Source organism: Pangasianodon hypophthalmus, chromosome 27 (assembly GCF_027358585.1).
Source record: "Pangasianodon hypophthalmus isolate fPanHyp1 chromosome 27, fPanHyp1.pri, whole genome shotgun sequence".
NCBI classification, from domain to species: domain Eukaryota; kingdom Metazoa; phylum Chordata; class Actinopteri; order Siluriformes; family Pangasiidae; genus Pangasianodon; species Pangasianodon hypophthalmus.
In genome coordinates, this window is record NC_069736.1 from 1,218,081 (window position 1) to 1,237,432 (window position 19,352).

Sequence of the window (19,352 nt, forward strand, 5' to 3'; positions counted from 1 at the left end):
ACTACTGCTGTAAACGGCTTATTATGTGTGTGTGTGTGTGTGTGTGTGTGTGATGTATTATCATTTTGTAATACACTTATACACTCAGCTGCTTGCTTATAAAGCCACGCATTTCTGCAGATTGCAGTTAAATATATGTTTTATCATTAAAGCTGTTACCATGGAGACGGCCCGCCCACCGACGTGCGCTCGGGTTTTTGTGTTAAAATATTTTTTCTCTCTGCATGCTCGGATTTTCCACGTTGGCAAGTCTGTTTCAGAGACATCTGTGTTTTCAGAGTTGTTTTGCTCTTCCACTGTATATCGTGTGTGTGTGTGTGTGTGTGTGTGTGTGTGTGTGTGTGTGTGTGTGTGTCTCTCAGTCAGTGTCTCTGTAGCCCCTGGACATAAAGAGGAATTTATTAATAAAAAAGTGAAAGATAATAGAGTGTATGTGATTTAGTGTGTGTCTGAGTTAACATGCGTGTCTCTGTGTGTGTGTGTGTGTGTGTGTGTGTGTCTGTGAATTTGTGTGTGTCTGAATTAGTGTGTGTGTGTGTGTGTTTGTGTGTATCTGTGAATATGTTTGTGTGATTTAGTGTGTGTATCTGTGAATTAGTGTGTATTAGTGTGTGTGTCTGTGTATCAGTGTGTGATTTTAGTGTGTGTATCTATGAATTTCTTTGTGTGTGTGATTTAGTGTATGTATCTGTGAATTAGTGTGTGTATGAGAGAGGCAGTAAGTGTGTTTGTGGGTGTCCATGTTAGTGTGTGTGTGTGAGTTAGTGTGTGTATGTGTGAATTTGTGTGTGCGTGTTTGTGTGTGTGATTTTGTGTGTGTATTTGTGAATTAGTGTGTGTGTGTGTGTGTGTGTGTGTGTGTGTGTGTGTGTATGAGAGAGGTAGTAAGTGTGTTTGTGTCTATGATTTAGTGTGTTTCTGTGTGTTTGTGAGTTTGTGTGAATTTGTATGTGTTTGTGTGTGTGTTTGCAGAAACACACAGAGTGTCCTGTGTTTGGCCTTCCAGGTAATGTGTGAGTGTGTTTCTGTTTGCTGCATGTTTGCTTTCAAGTGTGTGTGTGTGTGTGTGTGTGTGTGTGTGTGTGTGTGTGTGTGTGTGCATTAATGCTCTCTGGTGTGACCTCAGTGGTGAAAGAGAGCGCTGTTTCCTCTGACCATCTCTCCTCCTACAGCTCACACACACACACACACACACACACACACACACACACACCTGGCCCCTCAGGTTTCAGTAGAGAGGTGAGTTTTTTACAGCTGAATGAATTCTTCAGAACTAAAAGCTAATTGTGTTTTAATTAAATTTCTGTGTTAATTGAAGATTTCAGGACTTTGTGCTGCTCGTGTTTGTGTGTTTATATAACACCTTACTGAAGTGTGTTTTCTGTTTCAGGTTCATGTGTAAGATATAATTACTGACTGTCTCTGTATTGTTCTGATTATTCTGTTCATCATACAGCTGAAAAATCATTTTATTTACTGTAACACACTTGTGTTGGGAAAACTACAAATAAATTTTATTTAAAAAAAAACATTTGAAATTCTTTTGGTTAGTGACATTAGGGGAAATTTAGCTGTAACAGAAACGTATTTACTTTATTTATTTATTTTTTTACATTTAATTTATGTCATTGGTTTTATTTTATTTATTTTAATTTCATATATTTTCTTAATTTATTTTGTTTATTTTCCGTCAGGTGAGAGACCATGATGCGTCTTGTGTTGATGATGGTCCTGCTGGGAGGTGAGTTTATGACAAGCTGTTACCCGTGAGAATAAACACACACACACACACACACACACACACACACACACAGTTTCTGTCTCTGCCTATGCAGATCTATCTATCTATCTATCTATCTATCTAAGTGCCTTTCTAATCCCTGTGTATTATTGTTTTTTACATAAACAATTTGAGCTTTTGTTTCAGATTCTTTTTTATATCTGACATTATAAATAATTAAAAGTGTTAGTGATGTGATGTAACACTGTGCTGTTTCATTCTGAAGATAACGGCAGCCATGTTTGTTGTTTGTTTAGGTGTGTTTGCGGCGCCGTTCATCAACCCGGATCAGGCGAAGCGCTTTATCCGTCAGAAGAGGCAGATCGGCTACTGGGACCCCAATCACTCTCAGAACGTGTGGGGCTACACACTGCAGGAGCAGGTGAGGAACACGCAACTCACACGCAACTCACATGCAATCCACACGCAACTCACACTCAATCCACGTGCAACTCACGCACGATCCACACTCAATCCATGCGCAATCCACATGGAATTCACACACAATCCACACGCAACTCACACGTGATATGTCAGTGAAGTGGTGTATTGATAATTAAATCTGATGTGTATACACAGTGATGTTACTGCTATTTTAAAACACTGTGGCATTTTATAAAGAACTGAAAATAAAAAAATCTGTTTTATTACAATATTAAAGAAATACCCTAAAGTATATCATCTTTATTCACCGTATCATCTTCGTTCGGTGTATATGTGATCACCATGAAGCAGAATTTCTACACATTTCTCTGGACTGAAAAAAAAAAAAAAACCAGAAAACACGTTTACTCCAAACTCACTCACAGTGGAAGCCTAAGGGCAGATGTTGGATCCATTAATAAATATTTAAATACACTATGTGACCATAAAACAGTAATTCAAACTACAGGGATGATAAATGTGTGAGGATGAGAGAGTCTTGAGTGAAATTTTTGTCAGTGCTGTTCTTCTTTGCAGTTCACTAAAAAGTAGATCCTTTGCTTTACACATTTTTGTTAGAGCATCTACAAACTCATCCCTCTGAAATAGCAGTCCCATCTCAGAAAGGTGCAGATACACAGATCTCCAGCTCCAAGTATCTACAAAAACTTAACTTTGACGCATTTTTTTTTTACAAAAATTACAGCTTTCACATAAATGTTATTAAATTCCACAACTTCCCTTAGAATTCCATAATGAGTGATTTAGGTGCAAACAGGTTTTCTGTTGATTTTTTTCAGTAAAGGAAAATTCTTTTCTGTAAGTAATCACACACACTTTACAGATATAGTGGATGGAGATGTGGATAAAAATTTATATGTATTTTGTAAACTGTAGACATTATGGCTGATGCTGGTACTTATTGGAACGTATTGAAACTTAATCATACAATCATTGAATCTGTGTGTGTGTGTGTGCGTGTGTGTGCGTGCGTGTGTGTGCGTGTGTGTGTGTGTGTGTGTGTGTGTGTGTGTGTGTATGTGTACACTAGGCTAGTGAGTACTGGACTGCATTGAGGACAAACGCTCAGTTTTACATGGACATGGGAAACCTGGTGTTTGACCGCTCTGTGGCTGAGTGAGTGACTCTGCTCTGTTCCTCTTCACCAGGGGTTACATAAACTAGTTGAGTAAAACATTAACTAGTCACTGCTATGAGGATGTCGACTAGTCAGATGATGGAAAAAACAGCGAGGCAGACAGTAAAGAAAGCAGCTAAGGGTACTTTGTTAATATGAAAATATTTCACACTACATGAAGATGATTCTACAGTCACCTGCACAAGACTATGCTGGGAAAAGTCCTTAATGGAGGTTAACACTTTGATATCACTTAGCATGAAGTGTAGAGGTGTGAGCGACTCTTATCGTAATCCCACCCACTCCTGAAGGAGTTCCTCCCACAGTTACTTTTAATGCTAAATAAAATGTAAATAAAATCTGTGAATTCTGTCATCACCAGCGTTATGTGTGAAAGAGTACTCTCAGAGCCGCGGGTTGCGAATCACTATCCAAACCCACCAGATAGTTTAGAGTCAACTCAGCGCTGCATGCTGGCGTAAAGACGATGATCCAGACTCGTTTTTGTACCCCACTGAAGCCGGGGTGGAACATGGCAGAAAAAATGTCCCAGTCCATCATTACGGTGTAAGGAGTTTCCTCACTGTGCTGCATTCTCAGTTTCAGAAGCAGTGATTGTAGCTGAGCTGCCAGCTCGTCCACATGAGTGCGGCTTAAGAATTGTTCAATATGATACACAGATTTATCGTTTTGTACATTTATGGCACTGATTTTATTTATTTTCATTAACAGTATGGCGTAAAAAAAGCTGTAAAGTAATGTGTAGATTTTTTTTTAAATTATTGGTCAACTAGTAAAAATTAGTAGTCATGCAACTCCTGCTCTTCACTCTGTAATATTTCCCATGAAATTACTTCTTAGCTGTGATTTATTTCAGTATGTATGTATGTATATTTCCTTCTGAAACAGAACATCACGTGACGACTATGCCACACCCCCCGCCCAATCTAACCTATCCTGGCAGTAAACAGTTAGCTAAATAAGAAGAGCAGCTCCAGAAGAGTTCAGCAAAAGCCTTTTAATAACGCTTACTGATGGAGAAGCGGCGATGGTGTATAAAGACAGAATCGCGTTCTCGCTCAGTCTGAGGTAGCAGCATTGAAGATCTTTTGGTAAAAGATCTACGAAACGTCATAAAACTGCCGTCGTGCTCAAATTCTACTCTTACTGATTCAAATCAATAAACTCCAACCATGTTTTCAAGCAAGCGATGGATGGAACAGTGAATAGTGTGTAAGAAAACGAACACACAGCTACTGAGCTGCTACTGTAGAGCAAGACACACCCCTTGGGGAGGGACATAGACATTCTACAGAGCACTTAATTTAATGATCACAAGAAGTGACAAACAATAAAATTAAAACTCTCTTTTTTTTTTTTGTCGATAAGACTAAGGGAAAGGTGGAAAATGCTCTGAAACACCAATTTTGCTTTCAGATCACTTCACTAGAGATTTTTTTTTAATTGTGAGCAGGTTTTCGTTGATGTTGAACACACTCTGCTGTTTTATCACACCACGCGTGTTTCTGTCCTCTTTATTCTCCTCTCCTTCTGCAGTGAGAACTACAGGATGTACATGGAAATGCTGAGGAATGCAAGAGCACATCTCGACGCGATCACCGGCAGACAGCGATAGATCAGACAGATTAGACTGATCAGACAGTGATGAATGATTCGGTGATTGATCACTCTGCTGATTCAGTGCCTGAGGGTGGAGCTGCTCTTTGTTGGATGCTTTTCTAGCATAGAACTGCAGAAATTTCTGCATCAGTGGCTCATGTAAGCTCGGTCCGTTCATCGTTTTATTCTGTTTCATCTCATAACACACACCTGAGAGACAGGTTACCTGACGCAGGTGTGTCTGGAGCTGGAACAGAGTGTGTTGATGAATATGGATTGAGATCCTCTGGCCTTTAGGTTGAGTAACATTTTTAAACAGGAAAATAATAAATTCATATTGTCTGCCTGCACCCAGTGTCTGAAGTCTCTTGATTAGCATGATAATAAAATTTGAGGAGGATGTTGAAGTGCCAGAGAGGAGACGTCGCTCTTAAAATCACCGCCGTCTGCGGTCCTGAGGTGGTATTACTAGTAAAACAAGAAACTAAGCATCGTTAGTTTAGAGACCTTAATGCAGGTTTCACATCTGAATTTTTAATCAGTTCAGCTAGCAAAATTAGATGATTTTATTTGTTCCAAGTTTTGGTTTCTGTTTTATTTCATGGTGTTGTTTTTTTTTTTTTTTTACTATTAGCAAACATATTGAGAGAGATATAGTGCATAAAGTGCCTTAGTGTTACCTTTTGGCGAAAAGATTTGCTGTTTGTGTTATTTTTGTGTGTATATACAGTTTTTTTTTTTTTTTTTGAGTCATTTGGCTTTCCACACGCCCCTCCCTGGCTCCCTCCGGTGTGTGGAGGCAGATCTGGCTTAAGACACCAAAGGATGCTGGACAGATCACCTTCTGTGATGGCGAATCGGTTCCCAAAACGAATCGATTCTTTTTTTGAAAGACTCGTTTAAATGAGTCGAATGAAACGATTCGTAAAAGGGACGACACAAATACTGAGATCAAATTTAGCCTATACAATATATTTATTTCTACATTTTATTTAATTTATTAAATTTAAGATTTTCACAAAACAAAGTACTAAATATTTAAAATTAGATTTAGTACTAGGCTACAAATTTTATAGAATGATTACAATAACTCTATATGCATAATACCAAATTACAACGAATTACAATTTTACATTATATTTATTTTAGTACACAGATGTGAATAGTGAATCAAACGAATCACCTCGCATGTGTCGGTTTGGTAAAACGCGTTTGTTCAGAAGAGTCGACTCAGTGAAGTGACTCGTGATGGAGATCTCTAACTCCTCCCTGTGCCAAGTGAAACAGACGGAGCGGACCGCAGGGTGAGTGCAAACATCCCGCTCTCTTACACATCTAACCCGATAATTCATCTGTTTTCATCCTAATTCTGCTTCCGGTTTGATGTTTGATGTTGGATATCTGAATCACGTCTCGCGCGCACACGTCGCATTACATCTCTGTAAATGATGCTCTGTTGTGTTTAATGTTTTTATTTCGTGATGAGGGATTTATGCGTCATGCGAAGCGTATATGTGTGTGTGTGTGTGTGTTTGTGTGTGTGTGTTTATCTGCTAATTAGCATGAAATGATGCACTGCGCTCTCGCGCCTTTGTTCATTAAAGATCAAAGCTGTTATGCGGTGTGGAGGCGCGCGCGCTGGACGCCATGCAGAGCATCACTTCTAATTATGAAGAGTGAAACGGTGCAACATCAACAGTGGATAGGAAGGAGAAACGACACACACACACACACACACACACACACACACACACAGTGAGTGAGAGTGAGAGAGAGAGAGAGCAGAAGAGAGCTGAAGATGCCTTAAAACGTGCAGTCTGCCTGCCTTTTTAATTGTGTGTGTGTGTGTGTGTGTGTGTGTGCTGACATGGCATTATTTCATGGCTGCATGTTTGTGTTCCTGTTTATTACCCCTCCAGCAGTCCTCCTTGTGTCCGTAGAGCAGATCAGTGATCCTCAGAGCTGATGGCGAACCGAGGGCCGAGTTACGGCCTGAGCCGTGAGGTGCAGGAGAAGATCGAGCAGAAATACGACGTGGAGCTGGAGGCTCGACTCGTGGACTGGATCGTGGCTCAGTGTGGAGATGACCTGCAGCGCCCGCAACCTGGCAAACAGAACTTCCAAACCTGGCTCATGGACGGCACGGTGAGGGAGAGGAACCTCCAGCAGCCATGTGTGTGTGTGTGTGTGTGTGTGTGTGTGTCCGACATTTTAAATGTGTAGTCATAGTGAGTCAAGGCAGGAACCTTCTTAGAGCTGAGTTTAGTTCCAGGAACCTTTTTTAATTCTGTTCTAGAAGCTTCCAGATCAGGAACACTTCTGACTGGACAATCAGGAGCGACACCAACCCAATTTAATAACCTGTTTAATTAGTTAATCAGTTCAATTACTGAAGTGTGTTCTATATTAGAGACAGCACACAAGCTTTCACACAAGTGATGAGTCAGTGTGTGTGCGTGTGTGTGTGTGTGTGTGTGTGTGTATATACACCTCTAGTGGTATGCTGATTGCATATAAATCTACATTAACACACATTATTCTTACATTTATTATTATTATTATTATTATTATTATAACAGCACAGTTTCAGTCTCCATGCTTTTGATAACCTGCCATGATCCCATTCTTCTGAGGACAATATGGACTTTGTGGGCAATATACTGTATAGTTTCTTTTTTTTCTGACTATTAAAGGCACATCTGAGAGAGAGAGAGAGAGAGAGAGAGAGAGAATGAAAGAAAGAAATGGTAGACAATTGAAAAAAAGAAAAACAAGAAAATTTAAATTAAGAAAAATAATAAAGAGGAGAGAAAAAAGAAAACATTATGCATATGTGCACGTGCTTATGAACAAATCAGACAGAATTTACAGCAAAACAGAATTTAATAATCAGGAGAAAATAATTATTAAAGGCAAACACAAAGAGAGACGTTGTATTGCTGTGTTGTGTTACTTTTGCCACACCTCATCGCACAGTTTGCGTCACCGCTCTTCTTCTCTGTAACGGTCACAGTTCCTGCAGTATTGTACAAACACTGAACAGGAACTCGTACTGAGTTCTTCTTCAGGATGGGTTCAACTCTTTAGTTCCTCATATGGTTCCAGAACTTTGATGTAAACACACACATACACACACACTCCTATGCATGACCGTGTCAAAAAAAAAAAAAGACACAACAAATTCCTTGTGTGTCTGCACACACACTTGGCAAATAAAGCTAATTCTGGTTCTGATTCAGATTTCAGCTGTATTTCAGCCGAGTCTTCAGGGTGGAGCAGGATGAGACAGTAGCACAGGTCTTAGCTGTATAATGAGCAGAAGGTGACTTAGTGATTCGAGACGGAGCCATTTTTATTGTAAATGCTGATTTATTTCACAAATGTCGTTCTCTCCGTCTCTGCAGATTCTGTGCCGACTCATTAACAGTCTCTACCCGAGCGACATGCGGCCCATAAAGAAGATTCCTGAAACCAAGATGGCCTTCAAGCAGATGGAGAAAATCTCTCAGTTCCTGCAGGCGGCAGAAGATTACGGCGTTACCAGAGGAGACATTTTCCAGACTGTTGACCTGTGGGAAGGTATCACACACACACACACACACACACACACTCTCTCTCTCTCTCTCTCTCTCTCTCTCTCTCTCTCTCTCTCTCTCTCTCTCTCTCTCTCACTCTCACTCTGACCACAGGTGTCTTTGCTGATTGTATTCTAGCAGTTACATGACATTTAGAGTAGTTCTTTTTTTTTCAGTCGTGAAGCTGGAAGCAGAAAACAATGAAAATTGGGATGTTTGTGATAATCTTCAAACTGTTCCGCTCTTATAACAGGCAAATGGTTTCCAAACAACTCAGTTTTCCTAGCTAGATCACGAAGTAGGAACCTGCAGCACCTGGGGCTGACTCGGCTGAAACACTGCGAGGTCGTACGAGGCAGGCGTTTCAGGTTACAGTACATCAGGAGAATTTGTTTTCTGTCAGTGGTTTAATTTGATGGATGGACAGTGAAATTAATTACTCTTTATAGAATATATATACGTGTAGCGTAAAAAAACACTGGACCTCCGTCAAAGTCAAATCGCAGCATTGTTTTTCTCCTCTCATAAAAATGTATTTGTTATATTCTTTGTTGAAAAAAATGATTGGATTTATTCATTACCAGTGTGTCTATTAAAATGATTGCAATCGTGAGACCAAAGTCGAACTTTTATGGCCAACATATTTGGTGTGAAAAGGGGGATTTTGCAGAGTCAGGATTATTTTTACTCAAAACTTGTCTGCCTCTGCCAGGAGGTTAATGATTAGCCAATAGGAGGATCTTTCATCAAGATAATGACTCTAAATATACATCCACATCAAGCTGTAGTTTGTTTCAATCAAACTATACAGTTTCCCTGTATGTTTGCGCTCAAAATATCATGGATGTGTTGTTCATTTTATACGCTCATAACGTTTAGGAGAAGCTCCTCCGGGGGAACCTGGAAAGATTCTGTGTAGAACCCTACAACTGTGTTTCCTATCAGAAAGTAGAACTCCTTCTGGAAGCTAAGAACCCTTAAAGAACCCTTAAAGAACCCTTAAAGAACCCTTAAAGAACCCTTAAAGAACCTAAATGTACCATGTGCCAAGAAGCTAAATGTTAAACTCCTGACAGGTTCTAGATTAGAGATGTCAAACATACGTCCCATACATTTTAAATCCAAAAACACACACTGATACTGCTATCAACCTGTTTTATGAGAAAAAAAGGAGCTGGTTTTTTGTGTTTTACCTTCATTTTTGGTCTTTATTCTGCTTCTGTGAAAGGACATTTTGTCTCTCATTTAATTAACATCCTCCATTTTCTTTTCTCCTTTAGTGTAATGTATCTCAATCCCATATCTTCTGCCTCATCCTTTTACTGAGTAGTTTTAAATACATGTATTTTTCTTTTTTTTGGTTTGTGGTTGCCATTTTAAAAGACAAAGGCCCTGCAACATCTAGGGTTCTGTGTGGGATTGGATGGCATTGGGGTAAAATCCTTGCCTCTGAACTTGAAGGTTGCAGGTTTGAATCTCGCTCATCCCTGTGTGCTGGATGGTGGGGTGCGTAGTGGAAAAGGGGTCTTGAAGTCTCCATAAAAAGTGTGGGTGATAGTTTTTACAGCATTCCCTCTATATGCAAAACTAAGTCGACACTCTCTCTCCAACCTGCATAACCCCCTCTGCTCTTCTGCCGTGACCCTGGGGGGGCAGCTGCCCGGATATTACCCCCCACCTCAGGTCACACCTCCTGCCACCAATTCCTGGTCCTTCTATGCTCATATCCTAGAATCCTGGCTGGGGTTTGAACCAGCAACCTCACCACCCTGAGGGGAAGCTCATCCGCATGAGCCACAGGATCACATAGCTGACATTTGTTTCATAGAACATTTCACTCTTGTATACTTACACCTGACCCACAGTTAAAGCAAAAATGCAGACTTGAACCAGGGATGTCACACACCTGAGAGCATGATGCTAGCCACTACACCACTGTGGTACATGGGCTAGTATGGCTTATTGGACCTTTGGCTTAATAAATGGCTCAACAGAGAGAAGAAGATGAAATGTTTAGTGGAAGACGAGATGGGTTTTTCCCTTCAGCTCTGAGTGGTCAAGGACTTTCCTGGGAGTTTCTCTCAGTAACAGGACACCATAAGTGTAGCTACGAGAGCACCACTAACCCACACACACCAGTTGGTGCGCTGTGTCTGCGTGCTGTCTGGAACTTATATGGTTTTTGTGTTGGAATAGTCCAAATACAAACATAAGAAGGCATGTATTTTTAGGTCTTTGGTTCATTAGGAATAAAAATTATTTTATACACAGTACTCATATCCAGAGTACCATGGCTGAGGCTTTAACCAACAACCTCCACTTAAGATTCAAGAGTCATTCATTCATCTTCAGTAAGCACTTTATCCTGATCACGGTCCTGAGGGATCCGGAGCAATCAAGAACCCTTAAAGTTCAGAATTTTCTAAGTGTGTCGATTCAGTTTAGGTGATTTTAATGAAAGGTGCCAAAAATTCTGGAGTTTATTCTGGAGTTGCTCAGTTACATTAAACTCAGATTTAAATTTTAGTTTTATTCTAATCTTAAAGCTGAAGTGGTTTAAATCAGCAGAAGTTCCAACTGTGTATGTAGTGACCACACACAGGCCGTCAATCAGAAGCTTTGTTCTCACACACAGCCTCTGCGTGTGTGTGTGTGTGTGTGTGTGTGTGTGTGAAATGCAGTGTGTATAATCATCTGTGATGTGTGTGATGTGTGTGATGTGTGTGTGTCACAGGGAAGGACATGGCTGCTGTCCAGAGGACACTCATGGCTCTGGGAAGTGAAGCTCTCACCAAAGACGATGGTCATTACCATGGCAACAAGGACTGGTTCCGCAGGTGTTACCCATAATGCAGTGCTGCCATAGACCTCCTTTCATGTTGACTAGTGTAGTTATGTCTGAAAACATATTAAGTGCACTCGTGCAATCCCACAATGCAGTGCTAGATTTTAATGTCCAAATGATACAACATGGAGAATTCAGAATACCCATAATGCAATACTGCTGTTTATAGGGAATAGGGAGTAGGGTACGATGTAAGACACAAGGCAACTGATACAATGAAATGTTTATTTGTTGCTTTTGTACCAACTTATCTGTGTGTGTGTGTGTGTGTGTGTGTGTGTGTGTGTAGGAAAGCTAAAGGCCACAGGAGGGAGTTCTCGGAGGAGCAGCTGCGTCAGGGTCGCACTCTGATCAGCCTGCAGATGGGCAGTAACCGCGGTGCGTCTCAGGCGGGTATGACGGGCTATGGCACGCCGCGACAGATAATGCGCTACGACTCGCCACGCCGCAACGGAGAACAAAGCTCCCCCTAAAACTCCACTCTCCATGGTACAACCCAGAACCCCAAATCAGATCCAGAGCTCTTCCTTTTTAATTATGTTACATTTTTCCTCACAGATTTCTGTCCATACTCTCTGAATATTCATTTTCTCACTTATAACTTATAATAATTCACACCTTGTGCTCCTTCAGCAATGAAACAATCAGAAATAACTCGATGTTTAAAATTATATTGTGAAGTACAAAATTCTAACGCGTTGTCGCTAACACATGCTTTCAGTTAACCACGAGGCTAGAAAAAGCCGCGAGCTAGCTCGTCTGTTCAACACTGACAGGAAATAAACCACTGGATTTTAGTAAACAGCAATATTAAGCAGTTCTTTAGTTACCACGTGTTTAACATGGAGTTGCTAAGTAGCTTGCTAATTGGCTAAATCTGTTCACGTGCTAGTCAGTGACCTGCTCTCTTTGCATTATTTTTTTCCCCATTCAGTGAAGCGAAAGATTGCCCTTCTTCTTCTTCTCCTCTTCAGAGAACAATAAGGATTTTGTTAGCAATATATAATAAAAGAAAAAAATGAAAAAATAAAAATTTTAAAAATTTAAAGGACAGAAAAGATTTTTTAAAAAAACTGCACGTGTGCATGTGCACATGGACACATCAAAAACAAAACAAATTTAACACAAAACAGGGATGAATACATGGGAGAGAAAAATAAAATAAAATAAAATAAATATACGTCTAATAGAGCGTCTGGCCCCGACATGGCCTCCTCGATAAAAATCAAGACCGTTTTTTTTTTTTTACTACAGCTCAGGGGAATGAGAAACCTGTGGACAAATAACGACAAATCAAACTCACGTTAGCTCACAAGCTATAAAGGAAGCCGTTAGCCTAGCCATGTGTACTGTAGTATTCATGGAATAAATACCACACCGTAAGAGTACTGATCTGGAATTAGCGCAACATGAAGAGCTAATTTCTCGATCAGTTCTCAGATAAACACCAAACAGTTTCATGCTAACAACAAGGTGCCAAGTTAGGTTATAAGAACAAACCTGTTAAAAACATTCCTGTACAAATTTGAGAAGCATGGCACAAACACCTTTAGTGCTAGAAGCCTCCAGAAAACTTAAAAGTATCTCAGGAGTTTGTGGTTAAGGAGCTAAAGTTAGCAAAGTACGGTTTTGCTAGATAGCAAAAGTCACCACAGGATTATGTTGCTACCTAGCTAAATTTACCACAAGAGGTTACTACACACTAGCTAAAGTTACCAAGAGGTTATTGACAGCATGTAAAGTGGGCATGAAAGGATACAACATGCTAGCTAAAGTTACCACAGGCTTATTGCTAATTTGGTAACGTACCAGTAGGAGTTTATTGCCAACAAGCTAATCTTACCACAAGTAGTTATTATTAGCTGTCTAAAGGTACCACAGGACATTGCTAGCCAAACTTACCACAAATATTTAGTGCTAGCTAGCTAGCTAAATTAACCACAAGTAGTTATTATTAGCAGTCTAAAGGTACCACAGGAAGTTGCTAGCTAAAGTTATCACAGAGTTATTGCTAGTTGGCTGATGCTCATTGCAAGACAGCTAGAGCTATTTTGCTTAATTTACTACAGGTTACTGCTAGCTAGTTAAAGTTACCAACAAATGTTACTGCTGGATGCTGGATTTTTTCCAGATCATTTTGTTTCCTGCTCAAAATGTTTAGAAGAAACTGGGTATAAAATCTTCAGTATGTGGCCTTGATATAGGATACTTAAGGCTAGAACTTCATCATTCCCTGATAGTATTAATAATGTGTGGATTCGTGATATTTTATTCTTATTTCTACATGGCACTACACAATAACGTGACCACATCGTGTTTAAATTGTGGCTTCAATGTCTTAAAAAGCCATAGTGTTTTCCTTAATTCCTTAATAGAAGCCATATGAAGCTGTTGCACTTTGGAGCCATCTTTAAATTAATTTTTTCAGACAGGATTGCACTGTCATACGTTTATTTTTTTTTGTTGAAGATTCACATTTTTGGGTCTAATTCCAAATGGAAGAATGTCATGATGTCATGCTGTGTCTCAAATGTATTACAAACTAGCTAAAGTTACCACAGGATCTTGCTACTAGCTAGCTAAAGTTACCACAGGATTCTCCTGCTACTTAGCTAACATTAATGCAGGATTTTCATGCTAGCTAGCTAACTAAAGTTACCACAGGGTTCTACTGCTAGCTAGCTAACATTAATGTGGGATTTTCATGCTAGCTAGCTAGCTAATGTTACCTCAGGTTTCTACTGCTAGCTAGCTAACATTAATGCGGGATGTTCTTGCTAGCTAGCTAACTAAAGTTATGACAGGTTTCTACTGCTAGCTAGAACAAAGAAGTTAAATCTAGAACCCTTAAGATTTCTTTGCGTTTCTCTGAGGTAATCCTTTATGGAGAACCCTACAACCGAGTATTTTTCACTATATGAAAGAGTTACAAATAAAACCTGTTTAGGAAGCTAGGAACCCTTAACTATCCTTTAACAGTTTAGTGCACACAATTAATACGTGGATGATGTGCTAGAACCCTAGAGAACATTTAAAATTAATTAACAAGTTCGATTGAGACTGTTTGATTCGAGGCGTTACTGCACTACAAACATAAATCAGTTCTTAAGGGTTCTTCATTTTGTCTTTAAATAGAAATCCTTAAAGGTTCTATCAAAGAAGCACACAACTATTTGAAAAGCCTCCAAGTAAAAGCCCCATTAGAAAGCAAAACCAGTCCAAAGAACGCTCGATGAACCCTGTTTTCAGAGTACTAAATAATGTTATAGTGAAGAGTGTGTGATTTGAGACAGAGCCGCTACGCTGCCGTATTTTACGTTATAATCATCAGCCTTTAATCGTTGTGGTTCCGTTCTTAGAAACCGGAACCTGTTAGATATCCGGGACCTTTCCAACATTCCACAACAGATTGTTATGATGTCACAGTGATGGATGTGTGTCTGAGGTAGTGAGCTTGGAATGATGTCTCCCTCACTGTTCCCTACGCTAGTAACTCAAGAGCACTACGTAGCGCAATGTAGGGAACTGAGCGAGTAACGGATCGTGTGCAGGCACGTTCCGTCATGTAAACCCGAGTTGGTTATTTACGCTTAATCGCAGCTGCAGTCATAATCTACAATCTACATACATGAACTTATAAATACAAATTTTATGATCGTGATTTGTAGGAAATTCATTTTAAGCACAACACGGATACATTATGTGCATGTGTTTAAAATGAATAACTGAGAGAAAATAGAAAATGTTATGTAACTGTAATTGTCTTTGCCAAGCAATATTTATTTTATATATATATATATATATATATATATATAGCATCAGTGTTGTTCATATGTACATTTGCTCTTGATTTTTATTTTCTCCCCCTAATAGTTTCCTTACAGTCAGATGAAAATATTTAATTTTTCTCACATGCTGAACCATGTATTTATGTCTTTTTACACTTTTTTTTTTTTTACACAGTCTTTAAATGTAAGGAAAGGTGATGAAATAGTTAAAATGATTGTGCGGTTTTACAGTATTAAAAAAAACAGCGTTTAATATTGTTGGAGTAGGTATGTGCTGATTTTCCATGCTGTAACAACTTTGTTTGTGTTGTAAAAACTGTTTAAAAGGCATGTGTGTCTGCGTGAGTACAACTACTGACAGGCTTAAGGTAAAAATAACAACTTTGCATAAAACAAACAAACAAACAAACAAACAAACAAAAAAAATACAGCAGTCACTGGATCTGAAAATTATATAAAATCTGAAGTGATACTGTTTCAGACCAACATCATCTGATAGACAGTATTAGATCTATAAACACTAAAAAATATAAATATGGTTGCATCATGTGTCAGTAATTAGAAAAAACTTATCGTTGCTTCCTATCACTGTACAGGTTTAAATGCTTTGTGAAATGTCAATAAATTCGTTCTAATTCCTACCGATGTACTGTTTTTCATGCAGCTCCCTGTGTGTCCTCAAGGTGGCGCTATGCAACTCGTTGTGATCGCCGTGACCCTAGAAATATAATACCACAACCAGCCTCTTCTTAGTGAGTCAGATCGTTTGACTCAGCTCGCCAATAAGAGTCGAGTCTACTGGTTCACAAACAATTTTTACGACATTATGACCTGTGAGTGTTCTTATTTGCGTAGCTATGTCTGGAATTGTTTAATGACATCTTACTCTAGCTACTAATTAATGAAATAAAATTACTCAAAGGGCCGACTCGTTACAAACGACATCACTACAGTACGTTCTCTGTGACGTTGTTCACTCACAACTAGTGCAAAAACAAACGCGGTGCAGAATGCTACGTCATTCCTACGCGATTTTACTAGCTTGGTTATTTATTTATTTTTATTATTATTATTATTATTTTTGTGCGTTGCTGGGGAAACCGCACTGTCAATCATTCTGAGAAGAGACACGCCTCTACAGTTCCGAACACATGGAAAATTACAGATTTTGTAGTGTTTAACTATAAATAATTTTGGTAAATATAAATTAAGTGATGTCTTTAACAATTGAATATCAGGCAACGATCTTGATGTGAATATATTTAGTTTTGGAGATAAATGTATAGGACAACACACTCCAAGAGTGAGTGAATAAGAGGAAAAAAAAAAAACAAGCTTTTTTTCAAACAGATTTTTGTTTATTTGATAAGAAGCTACGATGACTGTAAACCCCTATTCTGCTCACACACACCACCTGAAACAATTTAGAAGGTTTGTAATGATTTTTTTTTTTTTTGTATTATCTGATGAGCATTTCTCTCTCTCTCTCTCTCTGATGTAGTTTGTCAAATAAAACAAAACGAAGTATATGTAACAAAACAGACGGAAACACGGAGGCTGGAATGTTTTCCTTTTTTTTTTGTTTGTTTTTGTTTTACCAAAAAAAAAAAAAAAAAAATCATGGACTGCAGTGAAATTAGCTGTCTGATCTCCACAGGTCATTCGTTCATCCTTCTGTCTGTCCATCTGTCTGTTCCTCTTCCACCACCTCTCCACGCTTCTTCTGCAAATCAGATTTTAAAAAAAGGTCAAGGGTCAAGCCTAGGCTAGGCTAGGTGCAACAGCGTCACGCAGGGTGGTGGTGGTGTGATGACGAGGAGTTACTCACCTTCAGCATGTTGTAATGTTCCAGGCTGCTGCAGTGCTCCGATTTGGCCTTTTTCTCATCCGTGTAAAAAACGTTACAGAGCTTGCAGAAGAAGCCGCTCTTGGGGACGACGTAGCTGATACCTGAGACACAAGAATGTAGCTGTGATTAGGGATGTAGTGTGACACTGCAATCTACCGTGATGAGAAATGAATTCTGGGAAGAACAAGCCTGAAGTCAATGATCAGAGCAAAAATGTCTGGAGATGTATTAATTTGAAGAAATGAAAAAGCCACAAATGAAATCAGATGATTGATGGCACATTTTATGAGCAGCATAAACGGAAAGAAGACGCATCCTTGTGTGACGGGAATTTAATACGGGATTCAAAAAATTCCAGTATGAAAGACGCAAACCCTATAAAAATTGCATTTTGTAGCACGTGAGAATTCACAGCGAATGTGTTTTAACCAGCTCAGCCTACGTTAGCGTTAGTCACTAGTAGTTTGTTATACTGAGACTAACATAAACCCAGTTGGTTGTATTTCTGTCCGTGTCGCACAAATATAGCACAAATTTAAACTTTAAATAAACAGCAGCACTAGAGTAACTGCATTATCATGCTTCGTTTATAGAAAATAATCAGAAAAATTGTGATTCATTATTTTTCTGTTAATTCCTCAGTCCTAAATTAGTACTGTAAATGTCAGCTTTTTAAGGTTATTACAGTTTTTTCCTCTAAATGTTTTATCATGGCGTTGTGACCGGTCTATAGCTGGAGGTGTTCTCTGTTAAAATCTGTAAAGCCCATTTTAAAACATACATATGATTTCTAATAAGTAGTGGATGTTACCTCAACTTTAATCATCCTTCCTGTTCTGTGATAAATACACTATATGGCCAAAAGTATGTGCACCCCTGACCATCACACCCATATGTGCTTCTTCCCCAAAATTAGAAGCACACAATTGTATAGAACGTCTCTTTTTGCTGTAGCATTACAGTTTCCCTTCACTGGAACTCAGAGGCTGAAACCTGTTCCAGCATGACAATGCCCCTGTGCACAAAGCGAGCTCCATGAAGACATGGTGTGTGAAGGTTGGAGTGGAAGAACTCGAGTGTCCTGCACAGAGCCCTGACCTCAACCCCACTGAACACCTTTGGGATGAACTGGAACACCGACTGAACCCCAGACCTCCTCGACATCCCAACATCAGCGCCTGACCTCACTAATGCTCTTGTAGCTGAATGAACACAAATCCCCCACTTGCCTCCATCAAGATCAAATGTGTCTTTCTTACCCACGGGGTTGTCGGGTTGGTAGGGTCCGAGGGGGGTCTGGTCTTTCTCCTCTTCCTCTGAATCTTCACCCTCGCCTGCAGGATCTCCACACACACCTTCAGAGCTGGAAACGGGACTGTGGCGGTCCTACACACACACACACACACACACACACACACACACACACACACACACACTACTAGTTACACACCAAAGCCTTAAAGCATATAAATATCTTCATTCCTCAAAAATCAGCACATTCGAAATTTCATATGAAAAAAAAAAAAAAATCACTAAGTGTCGTTGCACTTGGTTTTGAATTTACCTCCCCACTGCTGTTTTTGGCCGTTTGGCCGTTCTCTCTCCTCTCCTCTATGTTTCTCCCCAGCTTCGGCTCATACCAGCGCTCAAACTTATCCGCTGGAGTCCTGAGAGACAAAAACACACACTGGCTTTGAAAGAAAATAGGTGAAAACTTCCACGTCATGGAGAAACGTACACACGATAGCTCACATTGTCATGCCCTCTGTTCCACAACACTAAATGTAACCATAAATGAATAAAAAGTATGATGTTTCCTTGTTTAATTAATAAAAAAAAAATTTAAATCGTTGCCTGTGGAATTAGATGAATAAATCACACTGGAATGTGCTGTTATAGGAAAATAATCAACTTCGAAGTAGTAACATTCATCACAACACAACTCCACATCATCATTCCACCTTGTCGTTTATTAGTTTTTTTATAACAGCACAACACAGTGTGATTCATTCCTCATTTAAGAGAGATTTTTTTTCCTTTTAATGAAATAAATCAGAGACCTTGTATAAATTTTCTTTATAAAAACGTACGCTGATCAAAACAACAAGACAGTCACATGTTGTTCTCTTTGTATTCAGATAAAAGGATTTTCATTTCTGAATTTTAAAACGATTCAACATTTTGTTAGGGAAATAACAACATGACAGTGTAAACAACTCACACCCAGTCTTACACTTCTATTTATTCTCTCAACTACACAGAAACGTGATTTTAAAAAAATTAAAATAAAAAGATGTACAGGTGTAAGATCAGGACTCATACAGCCAGGTGATG

The 19,352-nt window shown here is 39.2% G+C and overlaps 3 protein-coding genes across 4 annotated transcripts in view; 2 read left to right on the forward strand and 1 right to left on the reverse strand.

Moving 5' to 3' along the window:
* Positions 1–561: 561 nt before the first annotated feature.
* LOC113531560 (uncharacterized protein C3orf85) lies at positions 562–5,311 on the forward strand. The gene is made up of 5 exons (XM_026922365.3): positions 562–1,239; positions 1,695–1,741; positions 2,038–2,162; positions 3,255–3,340; positions 4,899–5,311. Exons 2-5 carry the CDS (start codon positions 1,705–1,707, stop codon positions 4,975–4,977), a joined length of 327 nt encoding a protein of 108 aa, XP_026778166.1. The 5' UTR covers positions 562–1,239; positions 1,695–1,704; the 3' UTR covers positions 4,978–5,311.
* Positions 5,312–6,041: 730 nt separating this feature from the next.
* Positions 6,042–15,810, forward strand: tagln3a (transgelin 3a). 2 transcript variants are annotated; one of them, XM_053230294.1, is made up of 5 exons: positions 6,042–6,265; positions 6,884–7,106; positions 8,366–8,540; positions 11,271–11,373; positions 11,671–15,810. In XM_053230294.1, exons 2-5 carry the CDS (start codon positions 6,927–6,929, stop codon positions 11,852–11,854), a joined length of 642 nt encoding a protein of 213 aa, XP_053086269.1. In that variant the 5' UTR covers positions 6,042–6,265; positions 6,884–6,926; the 3' UTR covers positions 11,855–15,810. The 2 variants fall into 2 exon arrangements, with proteins under 2 accessions (XP_053086269.1, XP_026778343.1); XM_026922542.3 differs by having other exon boundaries at positions 6,043–6,265; positions 6,881–7,106.
* A 695-nt stretch (positions 15,811–16,505) lies between these two features.
* The window catches only part of zgc:152816 (uncharacterized protein LOC777712 homolog), a 15,059-nt gene continuing 12,212 nt past the window's right edge, over positions 16,506–19,352 (reverse strand). The window contains exons 17-20 of the mRNA XM_026922157.3: positions 18,583–18,685; positions 18,278–18,404; positions 16,998–17,119; positions 16,506–16,892 (exon numbers count right to left, since the gene is read on the reverse strand). Of these exons, the coding sequence (XP_026777958.3) occupies positions 16,836–16,892; positions 16,998–17,119; positions 18,278–18,404; positions 18,583–18,685 (409 nt within the window). The 3' untranslated portion in view covers positions 16,506–16,835. The remainder of the gene's footprint in view (positions 16,893–16,997; positions 17,120–18,277; positions 18,405–18,582; positions 18,686–19,352) is intronic.

Bases quoted from the DNA above. Each gene is read 5' to 3' on its own strand.
- tagln3a (XM_053230294.1), top strand. From the start codon at position 6,927: ATGGCGAACCGAGGGCCGAGTTACGGCCTGAGCCGTGAGGTGCAGGAG. The intron at 7,107-8,365 runs GTGAGGGAGAGG...CCGTCTCTGCAG, and splicing joins CCTGGCTCATGGACGGCACG to ATTCTGTGCCGACTCATTAA. The intron at 11,374-11,670 runs GTGTTACCCATA...GTGTGTGTGTAG, and splicing joins AACAAGGACTGGTTCCGCAG to GAAAGCTAAAGGCCACAGGA.
- LOC113531560 (XM_026922365.3), top strand. From the start codon at position 1,705: ATGATGCGTCTTGTGTTGATGATGGTCCTGCTGGGAG. The intron at 1,742-2,037 runs GTGAGTTTATGA...TTGTTTGTTTAG, and splicing joins GATGATGGTCCTGCTGGGAG to GTGTGTTTGCGGCGCCGTTC. The intron at 3,341-4,898 runs GTGAGTGACTCT...CTCCTTCTGCAG, and splicing joins TTTGACCGCTCTGTGGCTGA to TGAGAACTACAGGATGTACA.